The following is a 15,808-nucleotide window of genomic DNA, read 5'->3' on the forward strand; positions in this document are numbered from 1 at the left end:
AACCAGATCTCGGTAGTTTTCGTGGGAATCCATGGTGAAGAAGGAGCCTTGAGAGTAGGGTGTCACAGCGCAGCGTCGGGAACGGGGAAGCATGCAGCATACATCACTGTCACATATCATGAATCAGATTCATTCACTACCCTGTCCACACTCAGGGTCACCGCAGGCCTCAAGTTCGGATCATCTTTTACCTTCGCCCGGTTCCAGCAGAGGCAATGAGCCTCGTGGTAGAATCAACAAAGAACCCTCTTCTATCTCCCCTCCTGCCGATTTGAACAGGGATATCCTCCTCGCCGTCCTCTCGCCGTCAAGCGGGCTCACGAGGGACATCAAACCCCAATTCTGACAACATGAGCTGTATCTTCTGGTGCTGTATGAGACTCACTGAAGATGTGTCTAAAGGATCGCCAGGCCGCTTGACTTTTGTTTTTGATATGAGGAGATCTAATAATTTTCCACAGCTTGTATCCTGTCCATCAGCTCAATCCCGTATCTCACAGAACTCTGTCATTTCACACGGGCAATCTTCCACATCATCAACCTTCTCTATGTCCATTGCTTCGCACACAGTCCTTCCAATCCGCGTTCTGCTCTTAAGATCTTCATTCGGAAAACCAGGGAATATGGCCTTGGGTGGTGGGCAGGTTTTCTGGATAAATGGCAAGTGAGCACTCACACAAGCGATAGCACCTCTTTGAACCTCTCCCTCCCATTTCCCAGTATACAACCAAGATTTAACCTTCCCATGGTCCGTACATAAACACCATTCAAAGTATCTCATCTCCTCTACTCCTTTAGGTCGTTCGAGTGGTTCAGCCAAAGAACGTAATTTCCTCAAATGTAATTGATGGATCTTTGCAGCTTTCGTCGTGGTCTTCACTACTTTGACTCCCTCCTTATCTTCCACAGATACGTCTCGGGGTTCATGTAATTTTGAGGCAGAAGAGGAAGAAGAAGAGGAGGAGGTAACTGTTTGATCAACTGTAGTAGAAGGAAGTTTACGTTTGATGTCCACATCTTTCTGAGGAGGAAGGGTTGGTCGGGGTTTAGATGTAGTACCGGGGAAATGAAGTTGGAGGATTTGTTGTGCTCGTTCTTTTCGTTCTTGTGTTGCTCTCTCGCGAGCCGTGTGAGAAGAAGGGGCAGGACAGGAATGTTGATCTTGTTGTCGATGACTGTGGTCAATTATAACATCCCAGTCAAGTTTACCCGATGGAATGAGTACATGACGTTCTTCCCCTGAGATGTCATGTGTGGAGGTTTTCTTGTCAACTTGAGAGTAGTACCCACGTTCGAGAGGGCAGGAGCAAGAGGAGAGACTGTGGTTGTGGTATGGGACTGATGATATCGTCAGACAGAATCATACCAGAGTCAGTCAAGATCATTAGCTAGACTGTCACAAGAGACAGGGGAAAGGATTAGAGAGTGAAGATTAGAGAAGGAACCTAATCGAAAAACATACTTACCAGACGCAAAAAGCAACACCACAACCTTCACATCTCACTTCCTTTCCTACCCCTTCATCATCCTCCACACCAGCCACAGCTTGAATAGTAACCTTCCCACAACCTTGTATAGGACATCGTACTCTTCTTCTCTTCACTTTCCCCACTTCTTGTGATTGGGTAGACTGACTTGAGCTCGAGGCGCTCTCGGGACACTCATGTGTCTGTATGTGTAGCGAACAAAACGGTCCGAGACAGTCTGGACAAGTGAGTGGGAGAAAGTCGACGGAAGGACATGATGTACATCTTGTTCCGATATTGAGAAGGGACATGATTGGTTCTTCAACTCATTCGTGTGATGCAAAGTGAAAAAGTGAAAGTTGGGAAAATGAAAGAAAGATAGACATGCGTCATTTGGTGGTTACTACTGTACATGCATTTCACAGATTTCTATAAAAGTGTAGATGTTGTCCTCCTACGTCATCCTCCACTGTACCATTGTTCTCATTGAGAATTGCGGATGCGACTTGGTAGTGACTTTGACAAAGTGATAGCGTATCAGAGGATGTATGGGACTCTACAAACAAGTTCTATGGGAATTTCTCAACAGGAGTACTCGAAGTGGGGAGGGGAGCTGAAATTCAAATACTATTCCTCTCCACACCTTCTTGACGTTGAGCCAATTTGGCATAACTCTTCTTGGCCGCTTCGTACATCCTCTCCACCCTTTTATCCACAACTTCCCCCTGTGTACCCTTTTTTCTTTCCACACCTTTCGCGGCGTCCTTCTCCAAACCTGCAATCTTCATATCGCTCGCTCTGACCGGTTCCCAACTTCCGTCAAACCCGAAAGGTCGATCTTGTGACAAGAGACGATAAGCGATGAAATCGATCACTGGGTCCGGGGTGGAAGGGTGAAGACAACGGAGATGTTTCCATAGAGCCGGAGCTAGCGAGGGGGAATGACCCCATGGTGTGTTGTTAAAGTTCATCGAGTTGAGAGGGGAGGAGAAAATCAAAGACAGTGAAGGTTCAGGGATAGAAATGGGTTTTGCGGTGGGAGTAGGTATTTCGACCCGACGCGAAACTACCAATGGGTTCTCCTGCCCGTCAACCTGGTCGGGTGAAGTAGAGTAGTCTTGTTGATATTGATCTTCCAGTCCGAACCCTGGAGGAAGGACGGGATGAGTATTGTGTTCATCCGTTTCCTTGGGAGTAAAGTCAGAAGGAAGTCTGGGCACATCGTCAGGATGAAGAGGGGGACTTGCGAGTGACTCGAATGGCAAAGTAGCAGGAGTGATAGTGATGACCGGTACTGCCTCAGGTTCGACATTCATGTTGACAGAGGCCATCTTTGGTCGGAAACTGCAGAGATTGTTGGTTTGTGATGATCTAAGTCAGTAGTATGAGTGGTGGCGTTAGGTTTCAGGTTTCGTTGGATAACGTGTGTGGAGTTGACTTCTTTATGACGATGAGTTAAAAAGAGAATTACGATCATACAGGGATTGTGTTATATATCGCCACTTTATCCCTCTCCCCCTACGCCTCGAGTCACCAAAAAAGACATCCTTTCATGTCTCCTTTGCATGGTCCGAGTTTCTCTTCTCCTACGCGTTTGCAAGATCCGGAGACGTCGGGGATGTGTGTCATAGCAAAAAGGGTGCGCTCGCAAATACTGTGAAAAACGTCGTGAGAATGGATCAGCCAGCAATGGGACAATGGAGCTTGCATGGACAATTGCGTTGTTCAACAGAGGCAGAGGGATGGGGAGGGTTAGCGATATGGGTGAAATGTCTAAGCGGCTCCAAGTGATCTACCCATGAATCTGGTCGTCAGTGATACAGTACAGAAACGAGGGCTGGGGCTGAAAGCGGACTTTGAGTGGGCGGAGGTCCAATGGGAGGGCTTCGAGATGGGGGGTCTGTGAGTATCGCACAATTGAATGAAAGGAGTAGGGCCGAACGGCCAGCTTACACTGGCGGAGGTGGACGGATAAGGGGGAATAGGTTACAAGAGTCCGAGTGACGTGAGATAGGATTTGGGAACTAGGAGAGATGAATATAAGATAACCCAATATAACTCGCCTTCGCTTTTGAAACGCCATCCACCATTTGCTAGGCTTCGTCGCTCGTGTTCCAAATTGTCCCGTTGGCTGACCATCGGGACCTACGAGTTGTTCAGGAGGGTATAATCTATCACACAATCGGACAGCGAGTTCGGATCGTGTCTGGGTGAGATAAGAGCGTAAGGCGTCTGAGTGTGAGCAAAGAAGTAATGATTTTTCAACCAGAACGACTGTACAACAAAATGTACCGGAAGACATCCGATATATCTAGTATGGTGAAAAGTGAACGACTCACCCGCATCCACTCGACTAGCAGGAGGATGATACAGACTGTTCAAAGGGAATCCAGCATCTCCTGGTAAAGCGAAGTTATCAACCGCCAGAGTGGAGAGTTGCTTGATGGCTTCTTGATACCCTGGTGATGGTTTACCGGGAGAAGGTGCGAGTTTTGTGAGACATTCAGAGATGAAAAGTATGAGATAAATGAGGAGCCGATCTGCTGGGCCTGACAATGAGCGAATGTCATTACCTCTCATCATCGAACATATCACATTCCATCAAGGAAAGTCAACCTTTTTTCAAATTCGTTTTCCCTTTCCCCAACAATTCGTTCTTGACCCGAATCGTGTATGAATCTCATGAAACATGAATGATGTACCCAAGACTTGAACGGTCAAATGCACCTTGTTGAGAGTATTGGATATGATATTTTCCCAGATTGGACATGAGGTGGTTGGAAGCAAAGAGGACATGACATACCTTTAATCTCGAAATTCCTGAAAAGACAATTAGCACGAAACCTTTGATTATCAGCTCTTCCCACATCAGTCTCAGCTTGAAAAATCTTACAGATCCAATGATTCTTCAATGATATCAGGTAAACTCGGATCGGCTATACCATCAACACTCCTCATCATTCCTGGGAACAAACCCACCAGCTAGAGGTGCAGGACCCCTGATTTTAGTGTTGATAGGTAAGATAGCAGTATTTCCCACTTGACGGACCGAAGGGTCATCGTTGAAGGTTGAGTGATATGCCCGATCTTTCAGCTTCATCCTGTTGTGATCATTGAAGACTTACGGGCATGATGGAGTATCTTTGAGAAAGCTGAAATGGAGGGAGGGATGGGAAGGGGGCATGCATGACGCACCGCTTGACTTGGAAGTGTATTTATTCGGTCCTCCCTTTTCACAATAACCCACTGGCCACTGGCTAGGACGCGTTGGGAATTAAGAAAATATCACCGCAACAAACTCACCCGGCCATACAGTGATCCAGTGTTCAGTCACCAGTGAAGAGTCTGAGAAGAACTCAAATTGAAAAGTGACGCATATCGTAGGAGACAATGTCAAGACACGTAACGGCCATCGTGGCCGCTACTTCTTCAGGGGGTATAGGTCTGAACGGGACTCTGCCATGGCGATTACCAGGAGAAATGAAGTATTTTGCCAAGGGTGAGTGATCCATCACTCTCGTATCTACATCAACCTGTTTATGTTCTAAGCGCAATATTAATATGTCAAGTACGCTATAGTGACTTCCGGTAGGACTAAAAGAGGTCTAACAATAACGGACTGATTGAAGAATCAAGGAAATGAACAGCTTATAATGTAGAAAAGTCACAACTACTTCAGGTCTTTCTACCCATGATGCCAATTCTACTTCGATGAACACCGTCATTATGGGTAGGAAAACTTGGGAGTCAATTCCTGCCAAGTTTCGTCCTTTACCAAACCGAAGAAATGTGATCATCTCTCGTCAAGGCGCCAATATGTAGGTTATCAAGTCTCGTCCCTGCCATTGCATCACTCCTGTTCCTCCGTCGTTCTCCCACCGGATCTTCTCCCTGGTAGAGCCTGTCTTTTTCTGTGACGTCCTCGGAGGTGTTATCCCTTACTCACGTTGAACACCGAGACTCCTTCTCATTACCTTATAACTTCGAACCTGCTGTGACAAATGACCATACTCTGACTATCAGACAAGACAATGATCTCATCTCCACCCACACGTCGATAGAGCACGCTATCGAAGTATCATCACAAGAAGGAAGAATATTTCTCATCGGCGGTGCACAGCTATACAACCTAGCATTCTCTCCTCCGTACCTTTGCGATCGCGTTCTTCTCACAAGGGTGTTGAACGACTTCCAATGCGACACTTTCCTCTCTCCCTTTCCCTTCGCGGAACAATCGAACGACACTGCAGCTACGTCGAATAAATGGGAGAGACGGAGTCATGCAGATTTGTGTCATTGGATAGGGTTTGACGTCGCAGAGGAGAACGAAGAAAAGGGCATAAGATACAGATTCGAGATGTGGACATTGAAAAACACATGAAGCGAGTTGTATGCATGCAGTATGATGTGCTTTTAGTTGTATATCTGCAACTCGTCAGCATCGTGGGGTCTTCTAGAAGCGCCACAAGTGACTACAGACACTTGAGCCACAAGGCATGGCAGACTTCGGTAGAGTTTGGACGGGGACAAAATGTAAAGACAGATTGAGAAACTCACGTTCCAGCTCGAACGCCACTTCCAACCCCAGTGATCTCCCACAGGTCCATGAATCCCCAACGCCAGATCCTTGAACCACCAAAAGCTCAACACGACACCCGACGCCCATAGTACGAACCAAGTCACTTTGACCGTATGCGACCGTCGAGGGGATGAGAAGATGAGGTGATCTAAGACTTGACCAGCCATGAGAACTGCGAACCAGAGTGTTGGGAGCTGATCATGAGCTCAATATTTCTGTGGACTCGGTGCATATACAGTCCAAGTATACCTCCACATAAAAGTAGTGTGATGGGAAGACTCACATAGTGATGAAGATAAGTCACTCGACCCATGATCAGGAATGGCACTGTTTGTCAGTCTCTTAGTGCTCACAAACAGTAGCGTAGGGAGGCCGGTAAAGACGACTCACCATAATGTAAGAACCATCCGAAGAATGCCACTTTTCCAACGTACAAAAAGTGATCCCATTGTCCCGGAGCCCAGTCCTTATATTGTCTTTGCATTCTCAAAAGGTACCATCCGGCCAGTCCCAATCCGACAAACAAGCTGACACTAGATGCCCACCATATTATTGGCGTACCGAGTAGGTAGTATTTGATCTGCGAGTCACCCCACCCACACATTCGCAGACCGAGTCGAAGGAAAGGCCAATCCCCAGGTTTAGACGCAAGGATATCTTCCTTGTCTGGATCGGGTACCAGGGCATTATTAGAGGTCCACATAGCCACATTGAGATGAACAAAATCTCGCCAGAACGGTGACTTGTAGAGCTTGAGATCGCCAGGAGGGAGACGATCGTTCCAGTGAGACTCGACATTCCAATACGTATGGAGATCACGTGGGTTATTTTCTTTGACACAGGATACCTCGACTTGTTTGAATCCCCATTGAGGAAGAACAGCGTTGGCGGCTCGGAGGTAACAGTCCAGGGTACGATGTCGGAATCGCATGCGAGTGGTGAGTGAATGAATTCTACCGTCTTTCTGATCTTTTCGACTTCGATGAGTATCATCGACAACCTCTACCACCCATATATCATTGTCATCTCCAATGGTCGCATTCCCATACCCCGAAACTTCCCAGTTCTCCTTGGTGACGGGCGCGGCAATAGAATGAGAGTGCAAATTGCGGCCGGTGGAGGAGTGGACCAATCGTAGAGCATCTCCATGCTGCAGATATCTGATCGGCCCGTCGAAGTCTACCGGATCCTCCTCCCAAGTAGGTGTGATAACCCAATGGTTGTTATCATCTTTGTAGTGGTAGCATGTGACCTGTTGCTGAAGTGACCCCACAGGCAAAGTCTGCACGTGAGAATGCAAGAGACCGCCGCCGTAGCCGTAGTTCTTAAGGGTGAGTTTAGACCCGTAGGCAATCTCGAGGGGTGATTCAGAAAAGTCGATGCCTTTCAAGTGGGCTTGGAAGAGAGAAGACATTTGAGCATCGCCCGGACCGGAGCGATTGAGGATGAGAAAATGAATTTTGAAACATGCGGCATAGACGACAAAGGGTAGGACCATCAGGCAGCCTATACGGGCTACCCAGTGGCGTATATATGTAGACTTGAGATCAGCAAGGTCACAACTTCGAAGGCAAGTTGGCATGATGGAGGATGAGGGAGCTCACCAGAGGCATGGACAAATCACCAAATTTGTCCCATAAATCTTCAATAGTATAGAGTCCCACAAGAGCGGTGACGAACATGCCAACCCATTTGATACTGCAAACACATCCGATTGACCAGCCAGTGAATGCCAGCCATATCCACCAATCTTCCCCGAAAGGATCGTGTCGTTGGCTATGAAATTTAACTAGTCCAAGGGTCGTTGTGAAGGTGAAAAAGAGCAGCATGGAATCCAAAAGGATGAATCTGGAGATACACAACCATCCGATATCTTTTCTCAGTAAGTTCATGGACATCTGAAACTGATTTGAACTCACCACATAGAACGCACAATGTGACCCAATGCCGCGTCCAGCGCGACCACCCGAATTCCCCAGATGTCCACCATGCAATAGGTACAAGTGCCACCCCAAAGCTAGCGAGCATCACCCTCATCGTGGTGTATGGTAAGCCTTCGGGGTATTCGACACCAGACTTGAATTCGAATCCACCATTATAACCTGACAGCAGTCCAGCGAGCCCGACCAGCATCTTTCCAAGGGGAGGATGAACGTCAAAGTAGAAGTCTCGGTTGATATAATGGGACCCGAATTTACCAAAGTGAGCCTGATTATGAGCACGAAATATGTGTATAAACGAAAGAGGGACACACTTCATCCCATACGACATAATTGGCTGCACCTATACGCCAATACCGAGTGATCATACTGAGTAAAGTATAAACTGCTGTCCATATTTCTTCTTCGTACTCCACCATAACGCCTCGCTGTCATTAGCTCTGATTTCATCACATGGGATAATTCACTCACCCATCCTGTCAGTCTCTGACGTGGAGGCAAACCTCTCCGTCCTCTGAAGCTCGGTCCCGGCCCATAACCTTTGGCCCACTTCCCTTGATCATCTAAAAGATCTTGTTTTTCTGACACTGTACTGTTCACTTCCTTCTCACCATATCGACGTCTAGACTCATTTTCGTTAAACATGGGTAACTCTGTCGGTGCTATGCCGTCCCTTGAACCGTAAGTTTGTAAAGACGCTCGGGTCTCCCAAGGGCGTGGATCAGATAACTCGTCTTCGTCGTCTTCGTAAGCGTGTGATGGTGTCTTGAGCGTGCGCCGTAGAGCAGCTGCGGCCGGTGAGGTGGATGAGGAGCTGGATAAGGCTGGTGGAGCAAGAGTTCTTTGCATCGAGCCCACTAGCCCGTGCGAGTCGGGAAAGATCAAAAGCAGGTGGACAGGTGAAAGGAGAAAAAGGAATTCGTGCCGAGAAAGGAATTCAACTCAGGAGAGAGGTTAAGATCTCCTCCTCTGTCAACAAGATGAGACTCAACATAAAGGGGAAAAAGAGGAGATTTAGGGGTTTTAGAGAAGACAAAGGAGTGCCAAAGAGGAAAAGATGGAATGCAAACGTGCTGCGGTGGAAGATTGAACGCGGACATGCGCTCGATAAGTTAGACGTGGCACAGCCGACCAGTCATCTGTATCCCACTAGAACAAAATCTGTTCATGATATGCATGCCCCAACTGATACATGTATCACTTGACGCATCGATAAACACTTTGGCTGATGCATACATAGGCCAGACAATCATAGCATTTAGAGGATGAAAGGATGACGACATAGAAACCCGCTTGGAATGAAGAGACATGGTCGAATGTGGCACTTCTTCCCTCTCTTCAAGTCTCACCACTTCGCTTGTTTGACTGTCCACAACTGGTACAAGCAGCACGATGGGCCTCAGTGAAGTTCCATAAGCTGGCTGTAATCTCTGTGTATATGTAGAGGTTATGACATGCATCATATAAGTTGATATAGAAAAAATTGACAAGCCCTTCAACCTTCCCCTTCCCCTCCTCCCTCCATGATCATATACCCTCCTGTCGGCTATGTCAGACCTAACCGGGTCAAAAGCGTCTCCGATCGCAATGAGTCCAGCTTTCCCAATCCACACACCACACCTCGAAACTCCGGAAACGCCGCGAGGCTCCGTTATCCACGTCTCACCGCCGTTTGGGGGATGACCAGGACCAGAGTGATTTTTCCTATACCCTCGAGGACAAAAAGCGGTCTGTTTCTTCCCCCTCTTCCTCTCTTTTCACATCACATCTTCATCGTTACATCTTCCATCGAGAGACCTTTTTCGATCGATTATCATACAACATGGGTGAGTACCATCAACTTTTCACTTCATGCATGCATAGGTAAGGGATGAGCGCTGACGCTGCTCTCTTCTATCCATGCATACAGCTCGTACCAAGGTGAGCAATCGTTCTTGAATCAACCGAAAACAACGGGTCGGGAAAGAGGTGGAGAAGGAGGTGGAGACACACCACCCCCAATCCGTCTCTCCACCCCCATCTGTGGCTCTTCGAAATCTTTTCCTTTTCCTACTTTCCCTCTATCCTTCCCACTCTACCACTCATCATGCATACATCTCCTCATGTCCCTTCTATTGGTGGCCGCCATAGTCCGATTTGGTGAAGAGGGGTTCGCCACCCACTTCGTCCTCTTTGACCATCGCACGCAATTCCAACCTTTTCGCCACTTCTCACCCCTCCGTTCTTCTCCTTCCAATCACAATGCATACATTCGTCCAATGCACACCTTCAATGGATGCATCGCCAATACTACGTACTAATACTGATGTGTTTAGCAAACCGCCCGCAAGTCGACCGGTGGTAAAGCCCCGAGGAAGCAGCGTGAGTCTCTTCTATTGCAAGCTCACAAGTCTCTCGTGATTCTCTGCCACCCATTCTGTTTTCAACCGAGACGGTCATCGCTGACATCCTAGTCGCCACCAAGGCTGCTCGTAAGTACCCAGAGGCAGCTACCGGTGGTGTCAAGAAGCCCCACAGGTACAAGCCTGGTACCGTCGCCCTCCGTGAAATCCGGCGTTACCAGAAGTGAGCACGATCTGTTCCTCCCCTTTTCCAGTCTGAATCCAAACTTCACTGCGTCACTCCCCTCTAAGATCCTTGACGCTTACGAGACGTCGTTAACAGACAGGTCTACCGAGCTTTTGATCCGCAAGTTGCCCTTCCAGCGTCTCGTCCGTGAGATTGCACAGGACTTCAAGACTGACCTTCGTTTCCAGGTGAGTTCAATCCCTTCTGTGTGTGGATAAGCGTAGCTAATCCAATCAAGAGTAGCGCCATTGGAGCTCTTCAGGAGGCTAGTGAGGCATACCTCGTGTCTCTCTTCGAGGACAGTGAGTTACTTTGCCACGCCCCTAACATTCATATCATTAATCTCGTCTGGCACCGGATAACTCATGCCACCAGACAAACCTTTGGCATGACAAACGCTGACTCCCAGCTAACCTTGCCGCCATTCACGCTAAACGTGTTACTATCCAGCCGAAGGATCTTCATCTCGCTCGTCGTCTTCGTGGCGAGAGGACCTAAGCTGTTCTGCGACCAATGCCCTGCTTCTGCAGCATTCTCGCTGTGTGAATGAAAATCAGATTATCAGTCTGGGAGAAATTTCGTACTTGCGCTACCTCGTAGTTGCCTTTTTTCAGCTTTCGTTGTTAAATGTACCCGAGCCACTTATTGGCCCGAGATGAATGAGTTTCAATCGTTATTGACCGAGGTGTTCGAAACAATTACTGACGTCCATCCATCCTCATCATGTAGTCGTGTTATGGTTCGTGGTCATGTACAGTACCCTGAGAAGAATCGACATCCATATCGTCCTGTGAAGCTTCCTTCCAATCACGTAAAGTATCGATGATGTCTTTCAATATCCGCGCCTCTATCCTACTAGCATATAGCCCGAGGTCCACTTGTTCATCCGATTCATTCAGCTGATTTAACGCTTGTGGTACAGGAGAGAGGGTACCAGGTGGTAATGAGGCCGCATAAGGTGTAGGCAATTGGTGTGGGGGTCTCAGAGTCGATGGTGACACTTTCTTTTGACGTAGGAAGTAAATTGTCTGGCGGAGAACATATTGAATTTTCTGCGATGTCAGTTTTATCACAGATCTCTTTGATATTCTTAACCTCTCTTTAGAGACATATCATCTGAGAGAAAGACGAGGGTCTCATCTCTTAAGGGAGTATATGTTGTACTGATGGGCGAAGATAGAGGGGAATTCAATGAAGATTTATAATACGATATAGCGGCTACTCACATCAAGAAGGTCCACGTATCGTTCTACGCTCTTCCGAGTTTGTAATCCACTATCTTCTTCTGATAATGCCGAAGTCGGAGGGAGGAAAGATGCTTGTAGATGTGAGAGGATGGGTTTTACCGAGAGTAAGAGGTGGGGTATGGCCTATCATATCAGTCGTATCCCGATCGTAGTCACCTTTCGCTAGCCCCCTTTTCTGACACCATGCTTTTGCAAGATCCATTTGATTGATAGAATGTAGTATCACTCCGTACATCAGGACATGTGAACAACTATGGAAGATACTCCACAAGTGGGGAAAAGCACTAACGCACCTTGTCCACACCTTCCAAAGCCCTGAACAAACTTTCCACATCGAGAGAGTCTAGTTCCAAAGCCTGATCCACAGGATCTTGTGGTTCTGACGAGCTCGAAGAGGATGAGGACATTGGTGTACTGAGTTTTACCAGGATGTTGGATTCAAGACAACAGTATTGGTTGGTTGTATCGTCGTCGTCTATGTGAGGTAAGTTAGGAAGTGAGGACATTTGGGTATTGATGTGGCAGTGTGGCACATACTTCTCGAACACCGCAAAAAGACTCGTACACGGATCATGCATTCCTCTACCTCTGTCTATCGTACAATTCAACTCTATCTAAACCTGTCCAGGTGTACTGATACTTAGATCTTTCATATTCATCAAATAACCCACTTGTCCCACTACTTGGTTGGGTTTCAAATGAGCCGGTACTCCTCCGGAAGGAGAAGAGTTGAAGAAGAACGCTTGACCCACTGGTGATGCTGGGTCAACGAGGGTTCTATCAGTAGAGATCAACACGGGAGTGGTAGGAGAAGTAGGTGCAGAAGCTGTTTCATGAGCCGAAGTAGGTGTGGAAGATGTGGAGGGTGTTTTGGTCTTTTTGGTCGTCTTTCGAACTACGAAATCAGTGATGAATCTCGTTTTCTCACAACTTTCTCCTTCTATCGAATGCTTGATCATCATAGAAACTTGGGTAATTGTCTCATGGTGATCTCATGAGGGATGAGGGAAGCTAAGGTATGAGACAGATGGAAGAAAGTGGCAAAGTAACAAGATGAAGGAAGAAAACGCACGATTAGATTTCCCGGCATTGACCGTCAATTTGATGGTGATGTTTGCCATGTTGAAAAATTCGTTGATATGTGGTGATTGTTCAGGTAGTTCAAGGGTGTTAAAAGCGATAGAATGAGAGAGAGAGATTCTGATGATGAGAAAAGTTCAAGAATCTACCTAACTTATATCCTTCTCATCCAATTGGGGAAAGAGCCAAATACGTGATCCTTTCATCCTTCTCCATGCTATGAACATGGAAGGAAGGGGGTTTGGTACATGCCTAGACCGTGGGAAACTAAATGGCCAGACCCTATGTTAGAATGGGGAGAAAGAAGGACAATTTGTATGAGATTTTGACAAAAAGGGAAATTCTTGTTCAATCATGAAACCAACTTTCAAACTTTGATAGGAGAGGTGTTTCTTGAGAGGGGAACGTTAAGGGGGATGTCATATCTCACACGTTCATTACATGCTTTGATATTCATACCTGAGATAATACTAACACATTGTATGGTGGTGACAAATCATTGAAGATAGAGGAAACTTCCAGATTCTTTCTCAAAAAGTCGGACGTATGAATTTGATGAACCGAGAACGTCTCGGATTTATCTCTGGGACATCTCGTCTCCCGGACGAAGAAGTGATTGACGATCCGTTTTTCTTCCTGGGCGGGTCTTCCCAAGCACGAAAACAAACGTTATCAAGCACGTACTCGTTACGTGCTTTTCATCTCTTCCTCTCACCTGATGCCTAGCACATGCATCGGGTGGAAGACATACCATCTATCCTCCGACGTGTTCTTCTTGAAAGGGACAATGACAGGATTTGAACCCCGCTTCATTCGTGTGGAGCACAGAAAGATATATAAGCTCCCTTCCTATCCAGAGATTCACATTCTCTCACTCACCCGCAATATAGGTTCTCACCACATATATCTCATAGTAGAAAACAATGACAACCGTAGCCAGTACTTTCAATATGTCACGAGTCGATGCACCTTCCGTGCGAACCATCGGTCCCGATTCGACCAATGCGACAACCACCAACTCTGTCGTCACTGAAACCTCACCAGTCTCACAAAATAACGGCACAATGTCCCAACAGTCTTTCAAGGAGCTTTTGAGTCAGTTTGCGACTCAAGTGGGCACAGGAGAACCTCGAGTAGATCCTCCTCATGGACCTCCCGGACCGAAATCATTTGGTCCGGAAATTTTCGACCAATCCTCCTCTGCCAGCCGTAACACAATCAGGGTCTGAATCTTCAGGTCCAAGGACAGGATGACTATGATTGTCTTATGCTCCACATACATATGATTGTATGGGTACATTGAGAAGAGAGATAGTGAGAGTATGCATTGATGATGATGATGATATCTTCTCCCGTTTCTTGTAAAGTCTCTGCTTTTCCAATTACCTTCCTCGTATCCTTCCCCGTGATGGTCCCCTCGATGTACGATGATTGATCGTTACGTATCACTGTATCAATATGAGAGTCTGCTAAGTAGACCTTCCTTAGGTAACATAAGGAGTAAAGGGCTCGGCTATCGTGTGTATCAGATTGACTTACCAATCATCCGCCTAAGCGACTTGGACAATACTCCGACTTCGTTAATCGACACTCCTCTCACCCCTCGCTTATGTACAGGGTCACCTCTTTTTACCCACCGTGGTTGCGCATTTCATTCCGTCTACAGGGTGGGGATATAAATAGATACCCGGACAGACATATCAGTTTCTCAATACTCACTTCAACTATCATGTCTTGCACCACTCAATCAGAACAGACTTACACGCAATACAACAACACCTCTCGTGCGTCGTCTACCGGCACACATGATGAGTTGACTACCCAAGTAGAAGCTTCTGAGGAGGATACGACTTCTCAATCACAACACTTGAATCAAGAGACTGATACTCGATTCGAAGGTCAATCTTTACGTCGACCACAACCGTCTGGACCTATTAGATGGGATCCACCTCATCCCCCGGACGCATACAAGAGCACAATGACCGTGACTGAAGTCAGCTCCTAGTCATCTCATTTGAGGTGATGGTTTTTGACGCTAATAGTAAGGAATATGATGATGATGCATGAGAGAGAATATGCATGATGATGAGTATCACCACCACACCAGTATTGATGTGAATGGATCATACATAAATTCTTGCCTTCTCAAATGTGGATACTCCGTTCGTGTCCCCACACCATTAGCAAAGGGAAGGGTGATCAATGTATCATCCCACCCTTACCTTTCAGTCCCCGTCCATACGTATAAGCGAGCTCCTCAGAAGGAGACACATCTGAAAGTGTCGACATACAAAGGTAGATCCGTCCATTTGAGATAGCTCATGTCACATCTTTTAGAAACAGAAAGGAATAAATCGGTCATTCATCAAATGTCTTTCATATATATATATTCATGGCACCTCTTCTAGATGGGTTCTAAAGCACCATCATCTCAACACCACATCAGAGAACAACCACCACCTACAAGTCATATACACATCATAAGTCATCAAGAAACACCCAAATATCTCTAAGAAAGCACCTACGTCAGTACGTTAGACATCTCCGTCACAAGTACCACAATGACCGATACGTCCATCCACACCCCATCCGACGTCACCCAGTTCACCGACTTACCTCCCGAGGTAGCGAGAGCCCTTCTAGGATGTTTAGGTACCAGAGAGCGCCGTGGACCGAGATACGATCCCCCACTTCCGCCTGGTCTGGTAGCATTGTCTCTGAAGGCTGGAATTGTCTGTGCTTGAAGGAGAAAACGAGCTGAGTGGTCTGTAATCTTGTATAGGAGAGGATGATCCGAATGAAGGTCAGATATTTTGGGCAGTTCATGTCGTCATGTATGTTATCTGTTGCTACCTGATGTGGTCAATCCCATCCGGGTCAGCGGATACTTTGCGCCACATTTGTGTCCCATTTGGTTCACAATTGTGC

The 15,808-nt window shown here is 46.9% G+C and overlaps 7 protein-coding genes across 7 annotated transcripts; 3 read left to right on the forward strand and 4 right to left on the reverse strand.

Moving 5' to 3' along the window:
• Positions 1–307: 307 nt before the first annotated feature.
• On the reverse strand, positions 308–1,777 carry TREMEDRAFT_27039 (uncharacterized protein; the record flags this gene model as incomplete). The annotated part of the gene is made up of 3 exons (XM_007002227.1): positions 308–469; positions 677–1,175; positions 1,467–1,777. 3 exons carry the CDS (start codon positions 1,775–1,777, stop codon positions 308–310), a joined length of 972 nt encoding a protein of 323 aa, XP_007002289.1.
• A 1,462-nt stretch (positions 1,778–3,239) lies between these two features.
• Positions 3,240–4,566, reverse strand: TREMEDRAFT_67573 (uncharacterized protein; the record flags this gene model as incomplete). Its single annotated transcript, XM_007002909.1, has 6 exons — positions 3,240–3,270; positions 3,530–3,698; positions 3,806–4,015; positions 4,270–4,310; positions 4,360–4,402; positions 4,446–4,566. The coding sequence occupies 6 exons, from the start codon at positions 4,564–4,566 to the stop codon at positions 3,240–3,242; spliced, it is 615 nt and encodes a 204-aa protein (XP_007002971.1).
• Positions 4,567–4,856: 290 nt separating this feature from the next.
• TREMEDRAFT_67574 (uncharacterized protein) lies at positions 4,857–5,847 on the forward strand (the record flags this gene model as incomplete). Its single annotated transcript, XM_007002910.1, has 4 exons — positions 4,857–4,965; positions 5,046–5,069; positions 5,146–5,284; positions 5,490–5,847. 4 exons carry the CDS (start codon positions 4,857–4,859, stop codon positions 5,845–5,847), a joined length of 630 nt encoding a protein of 209 aa, XP_007002972.1.
• Positions 5,844–9,042, reverse strand: TREMEDRAFT_37568 (uncharacterized protein). Its single transcript, XM_007002409.1, has 8 exons — positions 8,457–9,042; positions 8,300–8,413; positions 7,965–8,253; positions 7,650–7,918; positions 6,436–7,585; positions 6,329–6,372; positions 6,024–6,239; positions 5,844–5,891 (listed from the first exon to the last, which is right to left on the reverse strand). The coding sequence occupies exons 1-8, from the start codon at positions 8,832–8,834 to the stop codon at positions 5,880–5,882; spliced, it is 2,472 nt and encodes an 823-aa protein (XP_007002471.1). The 5' UTR covers positions 8,835–9,042; the 3' UTR covers positions 5,844–5,879.
• Positions 9,043–9,696: 654 nt separating this feature from the next.
• On the forward strand, positions 9,697–11,233 carry TREMEDRAFT_37572 (uncharacterized protein). Its single transcript, XM_007002410.1, has 7 exons — positions 9,697–9,811; positions 9,895–9,905; positions 10,301–10,346; positions 10,439–10,550; positions 10,654–10,741; positions 10,792–10,855; positions 10,963–11,233. Exons 1-7 carry the CDS (start codon positions 9,808–9,810, stop codon positions 11,049–11,051), a joined length of 414 nt encoding a protein of 137 aa, XP_007002472.1. The 5' UTR covers positions 9,697–9,807; the 3' UTR covers positions 11,052–11,233.
• Positions 11,234–11,287: 54 nt separating this feature from the next.
• TREMEDRAFT_60053 (uncharacterized protein) lies at positions 11,288–12,921 on the reverse strand (the record flags this gene model as incomplete). Its single annotated transcript, XM_007002634.1, has 5 exons — positions 11,288–11,605; positions 11,780–11,923; positions 12,094–12,414; positions 12,472–12,695; positions 12,873–12,921. 5 exons carry the CDS (start codon positions 12,919–12,921, stop codon positions 11,288–11,290), a joined length of 1,056 nt encoding a protein of 351 aa, XP_007002696.1.
• Positions 12,922–13,803: 882 nt separating this feature from the next.
• Positions 13,804–14,109, forward strand: TREMEDRAFT_60054 (uncharacterized protein; the record flags this gene model as incomplete). The annotated part of the gene is made up of 1 exon (XM_007002635.1): positions 13,804–14,109. One exon carries the CDS (start codon positions 13,804–13,806, stop codon positions 14,107–14,109), a length of 306 nt encoding a protein of 101 aa, XP_007002697.1.
• Between the last annotated feature and the right edge of the window lie 1,699 nt (positions 14,110–15,808).

The sequence above is a fragment of the Tremella mesenterica genome (assembly GCF_000271645.1).
Source record: "Tremella mesenterica DSM 1558 unplaced genomic scaffold TREMEscaffold_2, whole genome shotgun sequence".
In the NCBI taxonomy this organism is placed as follows: Eukaryota; Fungi; Basidiomycota; class Tremellomycetes; order Tremellales; family Tremellaceae; genus Tremella; species Tremella mesenterica.